The sequence below is a fragment of the Brachionichthys hirsutus genome, chromosome 4 (assembly GCF_040956055.1).
Source record: "Brachionichthys hirsutus isolate HB-005 chromosome 4, CSIRO-AGI_Bhir_v1, whole genome shotgun sequence".
NCBI classification, from domain to species: domain Eukaryota; kingdom Metazoa; phylum Chordata; class Actinopteri; order Lophiiformes; family Brachionichthyidae; genus Brachionichthys; species Brachionichthys hirsutus.
The window spans coordinates 4844338-4858667 of NC_090900.1; the positions used below are offsets into that span (position 1 = coordinate 4844338).

General features: G+C 46.7%; 3 protein-coding genes across 4 annotated transcripts; 2 read left to right on the forward strand and 1 right to left on the reverse strand.

Annotated features, from left to right (window-relative positions):
- Positions 1-94: 94 nt before the first annotated feature.
- On the reverse strand, positions 95-7344 carry mob1a (MOB kinase activator 1A). 2 transcript variants are annotated; one of them, XM_068738817.1, is made up of 6 exons: positions 7176-7344; positions 4780-4946; positions 4469-4562; positions 3441-3574; positions 2494-2657; positions 95-1525 (listed from the first exon to the last, which is right to left on the reverse strand). In XM_068738817.1, exons 1-6 carry the CDS (start codon positions 7187-7189, stop codon positions 1448-1450), a joined length of 651 nt encoding a protein of 216 aa, XP_068594918.1. In that variant the 5' UTR covers positions 7190-7344; the 3' UTR covers positions 95-1447. The 2 variants fall into 2 exon arrangements, with proteins under 2 accessions (XP_068594918.1, XP_068594919.1); XM_068738818.1 differs by having other exon boundaries at positions 96-1525; positions 4780-4943.
- A 751-nt stretch (positions 7345-8095) lies between these two features.
- mthfd2 (methylenetetrahydrofolate dehydrogenase (NADP+ dependent) 2, methenyltetrahydrofolate cyclohydrolase) lies at positions 8096-11909 on the forward strand. Its single transcript, XM_068738820.1, has 8 exons — positions 8096-8193; positions 9232-9416; positions 9717-9839; positions 9921-10073; positions 10162-10269; positions 10410-10502; positions 10598-10723; positions 10821-11909. The coding sequence occupies exons 1-8, from the start codon at positions 8114-8116 to the stop codon at positions 10967-10969; spliced, it is 1017 nt and encodes a 338-aa protein (XP_068594921.1). The 5' UTR covers positions 8096-8113; the 3' UTR covers positions 10970-11909.
- A 233-nt stretch (positions 11910-12142) lies between these two features.
- Positions 12143-14312, forward strand: arl6ip4 (ADP-ribosylation factor-like 6 interacting protein 4). The gene is made up of 5 exons (XM_068738770.1): positions 12143-12433; positions 12513-12827; positions 12945-13062; positions 13611-13680; positions 13760-14312. The coding sequence occupies exons 1-5, from the start codon at positions 12268-12270 to the stop codon at positions 13814-13816; spliced, it is 726 nt and encodes a 241-aa protein (XP_068594871.1). The 5' UTR covers positions 12143-12267; the 3' UTR covers positions 13817-14312.
- Positions 14313-14330: the final 18 nt, after the last annotated feature.

Consider the following 14330-nt stretch of genomic DNA (forward strand, 5'->3'; position numbering starts at 1 on the left):
TAAACTCATATATATAGGGGAAAGAAACAAACAAAAGCCTTTGCAAACAGAAACTGCAGGAATGCAAGAATTAATATTTTTCTGCAGTTTTTAGTCTACCCACATAATTTATATATATATATATGAAATAAAAATCAACACAGGATTTTCCTTACAGGGTTTATTGGGTTGAATACTGTCGTTGCTGACATTTTACTTTTTGTAAGGCACAATTTCGTTCAGCTTAGACACTGATCTTATTTACAGCAAATGTTTGAACACATCCCTAAAACTCCCCTCAAATACACGACTAAATTAACAATTATGACCCACTAGTCTAAATGCACAACACTTTAAATTCATTTAAAAGCCCTTACTCATTTGAAAAGTCAACTTCTGACTTTACAAATTAATGTGAAATGCAAAACTTCAAACAAAAATGTGAGCAAAGTCTATTTTCCAGCTGGTGGAAATAGAATTTGTATATACCTGTATATATATTTTTTAAGCATCTGCACTGATAGACCAAATATGCAGGGCTACACATTTATTCTACACCACAGAAAATAACAAAAACTTTTATCAGATTATATCTGCTTTTGACACTGATGCTTCTCCATGATTGGTTGAAAGAGTCACGTATCGATTAATAATCATTAAGCAGACTATGAGTATGCAAGGACCATATCACACATTTTAATTAGGCCAAAAAAACAAAAATACTGATATACCAAAATGAACGAGGTATAATGCAGCCGATGGTGTTTTCTGTGGGTCAAAAACAAAGGCGTCTGTAAGGATCTATCTTTGCAAGTCTTCACAAGCAACGCTGTGGATAAGAAGCACGTTAGCGAGCAGAAAGCTACACTTGTGCATTTTTTTGTGCCTTCACTCACACTGAATATACATGATCCACAAGGATTGTCACAGGTGTGAAGTTCAACCAGGAACTGAAACTGCCGTTCTTGTCCTCCTGTTGCTCTGCACTACACACAAATGACTTTTAAAAAAGGTTCAGAGTGAGATATTTGGTCAGTCATATAATTACAGTAGCTAAAAGTTATCAAAAATACACTTATCAATAGCTAAAAAAAAAAAAGAGTTTAGACAATCAAAACATTAAATGACATTTCCGAACGGAGAAAAACTGGTTTCCACTTTAATTTCTAAATATACTTGGTCCAATATAAAATTCAATTGGTTGTAAAAACCCACATCCTGTGAAAAAATATTCTTATTACACTACACAATTTTTTTTTATATGAAGAAGAGTGGCAAAATGGATAGACGGCTCAAAGACAGCATTAAAGACCACAGAGTAAAGGGAAAAGTTCAGAACAAACATGAAATGAAAAGGAGAATGCACAGATTCCAACAGTCGAGACCAGAAGTCAGAGAGGTAGCAGAAGTGACAGGAGGACACAGGAGAAAAAGAAACCCCTTCTCAGAGGGAGGCGTGGAGTGGCGTCTATCTGTCCTTGGACCCAAGCTTCTCAATCAAGTCCTGCAGGGGAGCGAGTTCTCGCCTGTCGATAAGGTTGAACTCCTGCAGGAACAAAACATTGCAGTCAATAGAGCTTCAAAATTTGTTCCTCGATATCTCAGTTGATTATTCAGCAATGTTTATGGAACTTGGCACGGTCATGTAGGGTGGGGAACTCTATCTCACCACCAAATCTCATCTGGACCTGATGCGGATTCTGTCCCGATCCGGATTTTCCCCATTTACTTATAAATGGAGGCCTTTAAGAAAAATCCTATCTTGTAAAATATAAATTCAACTCACTCACAGTCATAAAGGGTTCCGATATGCACCATCATGCATAATGTCTTCTGGATCTGATCCAGAATGAGGTCAGGAAAAAAATATTACATTTTGTGAATCCAAACCAGAGGGGAACGAGCTGCTTGGCGGAGGTCTGCGCTCTCTGAGTGCTTTTCTATTTGTATAGGTTTTTGCTGCTGAACCGGACTGACTGATATTATAGCGCTGAACGAAAATATTTACAGCAGTAATGACGTACTCAAAGGCCCAATGGATTGTTTATTACTCAATGTTATTAACTTACAAGTAACAGCTTGCTTTCCATAAAACCATCCGTCACCACAATCAAGCCCTCCTGCCATTGAACCCCCCCCCCCCCCCCCCCGAGGCCCCTTTGAGACCTAACCTAATCGAGTTCAAGGAACAACCTTATTAGCATTTCATGCTTAAGTCTTTGATGCTTTTCAGGTTCACGCTTGCATAAAGATTGGTATCTGAACCGGATTAGGCATCAGAGCGTCGCCCACAGCGCACAGACCAGGAGAGATCCTGTACTTCCAAATCCCAGTCAGGACATCTAGTTACATTTGCTAGAATTGTTAATTATCACTAAATGAATTAGACGACGCTTCATAAACGTTTCTAGTTCATCAGCATATTTGGAAAATGACTTGGGGATCCATTTTCCAGCATTCACACGTGGATTCCGCAAAACACGTCAGAATGGGCCTTTAGCAGAATCCACCAACCTGAACGAAGAAAATGAAGTGTTTGAAGGAAGTGTTGAGGTGGGCCTCCTCCTGCAGCTGCATCACAGAGTCAAAATGTTGGTGGTAGATGTGAGCATAAACCCTGAACAGACGCTTCAGGATGGTTTTAGCCACGGACATGAAGTTCTTTGGAAAGGGAACTCCTGTCGGACAAAAGGAGGTCAAGGTGACGAGAAAGGTTTCCACTAGCACATCCAGCCCAGGTCACAGAGGAAGTCACTCGTATTCATTCGATGTACTTCACCTTCGTCTGATTAAAAACATGTTAAACAAATAGTAGTCCTTTTATATCATTCTGCATCCTGTGCCATATTTTGCCCTCAATCTGCCTGAGGTTTACGGCTGATTAAACTGCAGTCATCTTTACTCCTTTTGCCCGCTCGGTGAGTTTCTTGCCTCAATCTGCCCGTCAGCATGTGAGACTATCAGCTGGAGAGAAGTCAAGTGAAGATCTTTGTCTCTCTGGCTTTAAAAGGAGAACATGCACATACATCAATCCAAATATCTTATAATTTCTCTGCAAGTCAGCCGCCAAATAATCTGCCCGTCGTTTTGTAATGAGCCCAACATAGACTTTGCACTCATACTCAGGAAAACACACACGCACACGCGCACACACACACACACACACACACACGCCTATACAGCTACTCCGATAAAATACAAAGCTTCATAAGAATGAAGCAAAAAGAGAGAGAGAGAGAAAAGCTGATTTCCATAGTGCAAAGGAAAAGTCAAAAGAAAGAGATCGGTCAACGTTAAACGGGATCCTGTGCAGAATGAAGTTTAGCACATCTGGCGTTACACTTTCTCTCCCCGAGCTGCATTATACCAGCAGATAAATGAAGCAGAAAATCTTTTCACAAAACTGTAACTGAAAGTTTGTCTCTCAAACTGCTGAAAATAAATACTCAATCAAAACTCACCAATCTTGGATGGAAACAGCGTCTCGTCGTCCAGCTGGTCCTGCACCCAGGTCATCAGGTAGTCGATGTACTTTGGCGCAGAGCATTTAATCGGCTTCTTAATATTGGTGCCGTCAGCCCAGTGATACTCGTACCTGGACAAAGGACTCAATGAAGCGACACCGTTTTAAACTGGATTACTTACTACAGACTAACAAAGGAGCCTCTATTTGAGGCCTGAAAAGATCAATTAACAGTAGACAGGGGGTTTATTTCTTCCAAAAATAGAGCATTACGGGGGACACGCGGAAGTATCTGCACTGGATTTGACGACAGGAAGTGAACTCCGGTCTCTTCCTCCTGATTACGAAGTGAACACAGTCTTGGCAGGAGAGAGGAGAGAGGAAGCGGCGCGTCTCGATTCTAAAATAAGCAGCTTCTGCGTGGCGCTCATTCCTGTTTCTCATGCGACTTTCAGATGACGAATTTCAACGTTGTTAACAGTCTCAAATAGTCACAATTTTAATTTAGCGCTGGGTTCTTTTCTAGACATGACACGCCATTTCCTAATCTGATCAAAATGAATGCTAAACTACATTACAGAGGAAATCTTGGTTTATTATAGATTCTGTCTTAAATTTGGTTTCAACCAATTTAATTTCAGTTGTTGCACATTTCAGTCCAGTCAGATTCGCATACCGATACTGCTCTTTTTCTTTTATACTTATCTGCAATCAGAAATTAGGTATGACTAGATCAATTGGGAGTTATTCAGTACATTGAAGGAAAGTTTATTTGAAACACAACTCAACTTTATATTTGAAAACAACATATGATTTTGGATTTGTTTAACTTTGTAACTAAAAAAGAAAAACAAGAAAAGAATTATGACAATATAACACATTCCCTCGTCTTCATCCCAGCCCACTGTCCAGCAGGAGCTCCTCAAAGTGCTCGTCTGTGCTCTCCGCAGCGCAGAAGAAGGTAAACCGCGCCGCAGCACTCGACCAAGCAGCTGCACGCACAGACACAACCCTGATAGCGGTTACCTCGGCCCTGCAGACATCACGGAGCAGCTGGTCTCGGTACAGAACTCGGTGATGGTGCCGTACAGCATGTTGATCTGATTGAAGAAATCCACCGCTGAAAGAAACAGTTAATTAGTTTCTGTGTATATAGAAAATGTCTTTTCTATTTACACATCATTTTTATGCAGTCTTAGGATATATTGTAGAGTCATAAACATAAAAACTATAACGTGTCACCAAACAAGCATTCTGGCTGCATGTACCTGTTTGGAAATAACGTAACCTAAATGTTCCTGTGAGAGTTTCTACTATGTGGGGATCCATCCACTTACTGTTGACAGCAATCCACTCATTGAGATCCTCTCCCTCCGGCAGCATGACAGCCTGCCTCAAGTTCCCGCTGCCCAGGGTCGCCTCGGCGTGTTTCAGCAGCTCGTACTGGTGGGAACCCTCCGGGATGTTCCTCTTTGGCTTGAAAGTCTTCGATGAGCGACTGCTGCTGAAAGGAACGGACACGGAGCTGAGCAGCTGTGGATCTACGAGCAGAGAACCGCGGAGCTCGAGCAGAGAACCCTGGTGATCGAGCAGAGAACCGTGGAGCTCGAGCAGAGAACCGTGGTGATCGAGCAGAGAACCGTGGTGATCAAGCAGAGAACCGCGGAGCTCGAGCAGAGAACCGTGGTGCTCGAGCAGAGAACCGCGGTGCTCGAGCAGAGAACCGCGGTGATCGAGCAGAGAACCGTGGTGATCAAGCAGAGAACCGCGGAGCTCGAGCAGAGAACCGTGGTGATCGAGCAGAGAACCGCGGAGCTCGAGCAGAGAACCCTGGTGATCAAGCAGAGAACCGTGGTGCTCGAGCAGAGAACCGCGGTGATCGAGCAGAGAACCGTGGTGATCAAGCAGAGAACCGCGGAGCTCGAGCAGAGAACCGTGGTGCTCGAGCAGAGAACCGCGGTGCTCGAGCAGAGAACCGCGGTGATCGAGCAGAGAACCGCGGTGATCGAGCAGAGAACCGTGGTGCTCGAGCAGAGAACCCTGGTGATCGAGCAGAGAACCGCGGTGCTCGAGCAGAGAACCGTGGTGATCGAGCAGAGAACCGCGGAGCTCGAGCAGAGAACCCTGGTGATCAAGCAGAGAACCGCGGAGCTCGAGCAGAGAACCGCGGAGCTCGAACAGAGAACCCTGGTGATCGAGCAGAGAACCCTGGTGATCGAGCAGAGAACCGCGGAGCTCGAGCAGAGAACCGTGGTGCTCGAGCAGAGAACCGCGGTGCTCGAGCAAAGAACCCTGGTGATCGAGCAGAGAACCCTGGTGATCGAGCAGAGAACCGTGGAGCTCGAGCAGAGGACCGCGGAGCTCGAGCAGAGAACCGCGGAGCTCGAACAGAGAACCCTGGTGATCGAGCAGAGAACCGCGGAGCTCGAGCAGAGAACCGCGGAGCTCGAGCAGAGAACCGTGGAGCTCGAGCAGAGAACCGCGGAGCTCGAGCAGAGAACCGTGGTGCTCGAGCAGAGAACCGCGGTGATCGAGCAGAGAACCGTGGTGATCAAGCAGAGAACCGCGGAGCTCGAGCAGAGAACCGTGGTGCTCGAGCAGAGAACCGCGGTGCTCGAGCAGAGAACCGCGGTGATCGAGCAGAGAACCGCGGTGATCGAGCAGAGAACCGTGGTGCTCGAGCAGAGAACCCTGGTGATCGAGCAGAGAACCGCGGTGCTCGAGCAGAGAACCGTGGTGATCGAGCAGAGAACCGCGGAGCTCGAGCAGAGAACCCTGGTGATCAAGCAGAGAACCGCGGAGCTCGAGCAGAGAACCGCGGAGCTCGAACAGAGAACCCTGGTGATCGAGCAGAGAACCCTGGTGATCGAGCAGAGAACCGCGGAGCTCGAGCAGAGAACCGTGGTGCTCGAGCAGAGAACCGCGGTGCTCGAGCAAAGAACCCTGGTGATCGAGCAGAGAACCCTGGTGATCGAGCAGAGAACCGTGGAGCTCGAGCAGAGGACCGCGGAGCTCGAGCAGAGAACCGCGGAGCTCGAACAGAGAACCCTGGTGATCGAGCAGAGAACCGCGGAGCTCGAGCAGAGAACCGCGGAGCTCGAGCAGAGAACCGTGGAGCTCGAGCAGAGAACCGCGGAGCTCGAGCAGAGAACCGTGGTGCTCGATGGCATGTGGGGGGAACACTGGAGGTTCCCTCTTTGCATTCGCCCGAGATGGACCCGTTCTCTCTGGTTTGTGCCATCAGGATAAAGCTTCAGGTAAACATGTAGAAACCCAATTCAGTTATACTCGTGATCTAAACTTCATTTAGGTCGTTTTAGATTCGGTGCCGCGTAAAGCAAATGACAGTGAAAACGTGCCAGGATGAGGGCGAGCAGCAGACCGGTTTGTCAGAACGAGCTCGTAAGAGGTGTGGGTGGATGACTAATGTTAACTAGTCCTCTCCTCTGAGTCACCGGAAGCGACTCTGGAAGATTAATCGGATAGCCGATGTCGAATCATGGAGCTAAACAAATCGGAAAAGTAATCACGGTGTTCCGGTTTTATTTGGTCAGTGCTAAAAATCTATAAACAGATCAACCAACGCCACGTCAGAGCCGCGCAACACGCCTAGCGTTGGTTCTAGCGGTGAACAGATGCAGTCGGATTGTTTTTAACTACTTCCCTTTAACGCAACTTCAGAGAAGCGTAGCTAGCGTTAACCGCTAGCTCGCCGACTGCTAGCTCTACTTACAACAGAAAGCTCATCTTGGCGAAGCGGTCGTCGGGGAGCCTCGGGTTACAGCACCTGCCCCTCGGCTTCTCAAACAGAAACTTGCGGTAATATTAGGCACGAAGGCGCCGCTTATCAGCGAAGCCTGCTAGCAGCTTCGGCTCGGGCTAACACGAACTGCTGCGCCCAAGTTTACTCTTCCTCTATTGGCCCGCTGGAGAAGCCGAGCGGGCGCGTTGTCGCCCCCTGCCGTCTGCGTTTAGGTAGTGCACTCCTCCTCTCTTCATCTTCTTTATTTCAGACTATAAACACAATTACAGTATGATAAATATTACGTTTACAATAGTACAACTATGAATGCATTTTAATGCATTTCAGTGGTTTCCAACACAAACGGGGAAAAAATAATACAAACTTTGTCAAATTTAGATTTTAGTGTCTGTTTTTCTCAGTGGAAATACGTGAGCTTGATGGAGTGGGAGGCTGCTGCAGTGTCTGTATCAGCCTACTTTACAGTCATATAAATGGTAAATGAACCATATTTACATACTTGCGCATTTTGTTCTTTTGAATTTTGTGGAAACATCTTGTTTTTTTGTTGAATTTGGGGCATTTTTCTTTTATCCGGTGTGCATTTCAAATGATCCATTCTAGCTTTATCAGTAGTTGTCTCTTTGATTTAGATTTTTTTTTTTTTTTTATAATGTGGTTTCAGACCATTCTTTTCAGTGGCCTGGAGCCCAAAAAGGTCTTCTTCTTTTTTTGTATATTTCCATCGGTAGCAATATCACCGAGTGGCCGGGGGTGCCCGAAGCAGCTGCTTAACAGATAACAGTGACGTCACGCAGGCAACCTGCGTCGGGGGGGGGGAGGGTTTATAAAGCGTCTCCGCTCCTCGACGCTCACTCGCAGCTCTCTGTCGCGTCGCTCCGCTCGTCCTCTCCTCACGTTCCGTTAGAATGGCGGCGATCAGGGCTCTCAGGAAAGTGTGCCAGCACGCCCGGCATCAGGCGCGTAAACTTCACGCGTCCGCCTCGAGGTGAGTCCGACCCACATGCGGCGCGATGTCGCGCCAGAATGACGCTGTTGCGTGCGTGTTTGATGTGTTTGATGTGTTGCGCGGCATGCGCGTCGTTTGTAGAAGCGCAATGCAGGACGCACGCGGCCGTGCGTTTTATTATCAGCGTTCATTCGGATATTCTTGATCATCTTCCTTCCGTTGACGTTCTGCTGCGCCTCTAGCGGTTTGCCGGTAACATCGCAGCGACCAGGTTGGCTGATGAAATCGAGGCTTCAACGCGGGGGGGGGGCTGCGGGTCCGCGTGCACGCAAAAGAAACCCCCCCCGCACCGCCCTTTATTGATAACGTGCGGAGGTTCACATGATGAACTGATGTTCCTCGTGCAGCTGATCTGCAACTTCGCTGGAGCCACATGGAGCATCTCAAAGCCCGCCTTGTAGCTCTCTGCAGTAAAATACACAGAAAAGGAACAGAAGTACGGAATTAAAAGGAGAGAGAGAAAGAGAGAGGGAGATCTCGCTGAAGCTTCTCACCCAGTTCTGCTATTGGAGGTGCTGTTTGTTGTTGTTGTTGTTGTTATAGAACACACAACTATCTTGTCTTCTAGTGGAATCCGGACAGAGCGACGATGGCGACCTGACCGCTGCAGTTAATACCGCTCAGGTTGCAGCTACGAGGGGCGTCTAGTCTAGAGACTAATTGATTCCATTTCCATTAAGATGCTCATCTTCCACCTGTTTTGAATTCCTCTCCAAATTGTGCACGCTGTGCAATTTTAAAATGCTGCACTCATAAGGGCTCGTGTGGCTTTCGGGTTATCAGCCAAGTCTAAGTTTAGAGCTCGTTTCTCAGGTTGGACTATTGGGATCGGTTTCAAGTGTCTGGTGTCAGACTTGCTGTTAAACGGTAATAGAAGAGTGAGCCGCCATTCGTGCTGCGGAGATTGTTTCCTAACTTGGGCTCTCCACTCTCGATGAAATATGTTATGGGTATTTTATTTGACTGTAAAAGCAGAAGAATCACATTTTACTTATAAGGAAGTTATTGTATTTGCAGTCAGGCGGCGGTGGTCATCTCAGGAAAACAACTCGCACAGCAGATTCGGGGGGAGGCCCGGGCCGACGTGGAGAAATGGGTTGTGTCTGGCCACAGGAGGCCCCATCTGAGCGTGCTCCTGGTAGGAGACGACCCGGCCAGTCACTCCTACGTCCTGAATAAAACACGGGCAGCGGCTGATGTTGGTAAGAAGCAATGGATGGAGCCAGCGAATAAATGTTAGGGTGCCGCACCATCATTAAAATCTATTGGGCTGTTCTGAGACTTCTCCCAGTAAGGAAAAGTGTCAAATCCTTGCATTGGTTAAATTTCCACTCGCTGTAAGGTGCCAGTGTGGTTTCATTTCCAGTTCACTCGTCAGCGCGGGAGGAATCGCTCGAGAAATGCACCACCGTAACCGATGCTGATAACAAACTAGTTGGGCCAGTTGGATCGGAAAAAAATAAACAATGAGGCGTATGTTTTCTCCCTTCAATTTGCCACAGGAATCTCCAGCGAGACGATTCTCAAGCATTCAGACATCGGTGAGGAGGAGCTGTTGGACCTGATCTACAAACTCAACGCGGACCATCGGGTGGACGGTCTGCTGGTGCAGCTGCCTCTGCCAGGTAGAGAACCGCCGTCCGTGAGAGTACTACGTGTGGCTATGAAAGTGTTTCTGACTCCGTTCGCTTTCGGTTTCGTGACAGAGCACATTGACGAACGCACGATCTGTAATGCCGTTTCACCTACCAAGGACGTGGACGGCTTCCACGTGGTCAATGTCGGCCGCATGTGCCTGGATCAGTCCACCATGCTCCCCGCCACTCCGTGGGGAGTCTGGGAGATTATCAAACGCACAGGTAGCAACATTTCTCCTACCTGCGGGGGTGTGTGTATCACTGAATGAACTATCATTACACAGGCCACACCCAACTTCTTGTCTTCTAGGCATTCCTACTCTTGGGAAGAATGTTGTGGTTGCCGGGCGATCAAAGAACGTAGGCATGCCGATTGCTATGTTGCTGCACACCGACGGCCGACACGAGAGGCCCGGAGGTTGGTTGTGATGCACCGGCGTTCAAAGATGGGTCTTCTATGTCCTCCTGGGACACCAGGACAAATGTCCACTACAGAGGTCTCGGGAGGGTAGAGATGTAGAGACGGCGTGTGAATGCTGAATGTCCTTTCTGTTGCAGGCGATGCCACGGTCACCATTTCTCACCGCTACACTCCAAAGGAGCAACTTCGCCAACACACTCAAATCGCTGATGTGATTGTGGCTGCTGCAGGTTTGTCTCTTTCGTTTTGTCTTTCTTGGGGGTGGATTTTGATTGGTCGTTTCCCTTTCTTGAGTGTAATCGGCCCCGTTTCTACTCTAATCCAGGTATTCCAAACCTCATAACCGCGGACATGATCAAAGAGGGAGCGGCGGTGATCGATGTCGGTATCAACAGAGTGCGGGACCCAATCACCGGGAAGAACAGACTCGTGGGAGACGTGGACTTTGAAGGTGTGGCTGCGCTCCAAACACGTTTTTTTATTCTGACGTCCTGTTGGCGTCTCGTTTTGGTTTCTAAACTCGTGCCGTTTCCGTCTCCACCATCCAGGCGTTAGGCAGAAGGCAGGCTTCATCACGCCTGTCCCTGGGGGGGTGGGACCCATGACGGTGGCAATGCTCATGAAAAACACTATCAAAGCAGCTCAGAACATTCTGCTGTATCCGCCGGAGAGGATCCGCATGGCGGCCACGTCCTAATGGACCGAAGATGCAGCAGCGGCACATTCCAGTGCTCCTTCCCAATTGCCCCTCCCTCTGGTTATTTTTTTTCTTTTACACTTGACATGGAGCAGCCTCATGATCTTCCCGACCATATGGACTGGAAATATGATCGCTGTTTGGCTCTCTTCTACCCGACATCTTAAATGTAATCGTTCTGTTTGTCTTGCATAAGAGGGCTCGGTATTACGGTGGTGTTTTCGGAGAAGCGGGGAAGCTTGAAAGATTTATATCTATTTGCTACAGTAACACAATATCTAAACGCAGGACACGGTATTTAAAGTCTGAACATCAGCGGGACAAATGCCGTTGTTTCTCTCCATTAGGTTAGCTTCATGTGCTAAGAGGGATGAGGGCTAGCATTTTAAAGTGTCTGTTTATCAATATTCAAGCTTTAAAGATTCACAATTGCCTTTTGCAGGAACTTCAAATAAATACTATAAATGTCTTATGTTGACTTTTGTTCACACGTTTGTGTCATGAACTATTCCAGGAATGGAACCACTGGCTTAAACCTCGCTTCACCTCAGAAAGCAAGCTATATTTAGATGGTAATGAGAGAAGCCTTTCGATGTGTTCACATTTCATACCATAGTGATGCAGTTCTGGTACTACGTGTATTTAATTATTATTATTTATTTTTTTAAAAGAGTAAAGGCAAAATTTACAGGGCTATAAGTAATTTTATCAAGTATGTTCGAATCTTTGAAATAAGGGTAGACTTCCTTTGGTGCAAATGGTACAGAGTTAGCATTGGCATGCACAAAATGCAAATAAATTGTACAGAATACTGTGTATTAATGTCAAATTATTGCATGGAAAACTACGTATTACATGTCACTGCGGATAAAGGTGGTTGGGTTTGTTTTAAACTAAGATTTCAACGGGCTTTTGAATGTCAACAAATGATGAATAAAGACTAGCATTTTAAAAAAAATATTCCCATCTGTGATATTTTTAATTCTGCAAAGCAACAAACAAGCGGCATATATATATATATGTGTGTGTATATAACAGTACTTGTGTCCAGACGCTACACAAACACGGTTCGCTATCGATCAGCTATCTAGTAGGAACCTTGTTGCTCTACTCCGTGCACCACACGGACGGAAAACTGGATGGGACACACTTCCGTAAACTCCGTCGCACACTTCCTACATTGTGCAGCCCGGTGAACACTGCGACAATAGAACAGAGTTCACTGCTCGCACAACGTTTTGGGCTCTTCGTAACATATATATATATCTATAATATATATATATATATATGTTTCTATAATGGATCGCAGCCGATCTCACCAAAGGGCGGACGGAGAGAGGAAACTAAAAAACGAGGAGAAGAAGAAGAAGAAACGACGGCGGTCCTCTTCCTCTTCGTCGTCTTCCTCATCCAGCAGCAGGAGTCGAAGCAGATCGTCAAAGAAAGCGTCGCACAAAGTGAAAGGTTGGTCATAATCGAACCAGAAAGCTGTAGCAGCAGCTAAAACGTTGTTTACGTCCGTCTTCTGTGCTGTTCCCCTCAGATGTGGAAAGAAAGAAGCGCAAGAGAAACTCTTCTTCGTCTTCGTCCGCCTCTTCTTCCTCCTCCTCCTCTTCCAGCGATGAAAAAAGAAAAAAGTCTAAACGTAAAGCCAAGAAAAAGAAGGAAAAGGCGAAGCTTAAGAAACAGAGGAAGAAGGAGAAGAGGGAGGAGAAGCTGAAGAAGAAGAAGGAGGAGAAGCTGGAGAAGAAGAGGAAGATGAACGCGGAGGCCGTGGTGTCCTGCCCTCCGCCGGACAAGCCCCCATCCTATTTAGAGGCGTGGCCGACTGACGAGGGGGCAGTGGAGGTCGGACCTGGTGGGACATCCAATAACTTCACACCAGAGCGTTGTGTTTAATGTCTGCTTGTTCTAAATGTGTAGAAGGAACGTAATCAATTACTTTTGATGAACTCTGAGTATTGTCCCTCTGCAGCGATGACCGACGAGCAGAAGGCCCGACTCGCCACAAAGAGGCCGCTGACCAAGGAGGAGTACGAGGCCAGACAGAGCGTCATTCGTCGGGTGGTGGACCCCAAAACAGGACACACCCGGTAAGCGGCCACAAAAAAAGAGTTGGTGCATTCCATGAAGTGTCAGTGTGGGATAGCACAAAGTGGAATTCTGTTCTATTCTGTTATTGATGTCTGATTCTATGCGACACGCCCGCAGGCAAACCGGTCCTTTTGGTTCCTTTTGAAGCTGCAGTATCGTGCGGCTCGGCGCGTAGAACCCGTGAAGCCCTTTCGGTGTTAGATGTGCACGTTACCCACGGATACTAGCCCTAATAACTCTCTGGATGACCCTCTTCCTGATTTGCTCCGAGGACCTGACGTTCAGCATGTCTTTCTTTGCTGATAAATGGTTCAGGCTCGGGAGTCTTAACTTGCTTTGTCGACTGACATCGATTATGCAAGTTGTTCCTGAGCTCATGTCGTGACATGCTGCGTAGAATCACGATGGCTTTTTGTCAGAATGCCTCCCGAGGGACGGGAAGCCGCACCCGTTCAGCCCTGGTTTTAGCAACCATCTGTTCAAGGAACTTTCACCAGGTTTCATTTGTCTCCCTTAAATAACGGCAATTCCTGTTTGTTCCTCAAAGGCTGATAAGAGGAGAAGGGGAGATCATTGAGGAGATTGTCAGCCGGGAAAAGCACAAAGAAACCAACAAGGTATAAGCGAAAGTTTCAATGATGACTTTGTGAAATAAACCTAGTTTAATCAAACAATGACTTTCCATTCATCACACAGCAAGCCACCAAGGGAGACGGGAACGCCTTCCAGAGGAAACTGGGAATGAACAGATAGGACAAGCCTCTAAAACCTGAATCGCATGATTCCAGACGGGCTCCTGTGGTTTAGCTGTATAATAATGAAGGGGGTAATTATTTCCTCTTGATGTAGAAGTCCCTGCTGTTTGCAAAGGCGGTAAAGAGAAACGGAGGGCGTTGTCCCAGTTTGTTTACAATGATTGTTTTTTCCCTTCTACTTTTAAAGTGCAGTTCATGCTGAAGCTGCAGCTGAAGCAGTTTCCCCCTGATCTGCTGTGTTTTAGATTTGTGATTCAGTCTGACCCTTGAGATGTCGTTTTTTTTTATGGTAAATGGACTATTTACATTGTGCTAACGTAACGCCCGCTCACTGACTTGGTTTCCTTCTGGTTAAAAATAAATCTGCATTTGAGTTGACTGAATCCAGGCAGTTTGTGTGAATTGCAATAGACCATATGCTCTGAAAATCAGCATCCTTGTAATCCAGTTGAGCCATATTATAGTTCATTAAAAGTTTTGAATGTGGGAAAAAAAGGCCCAAATTACATGGT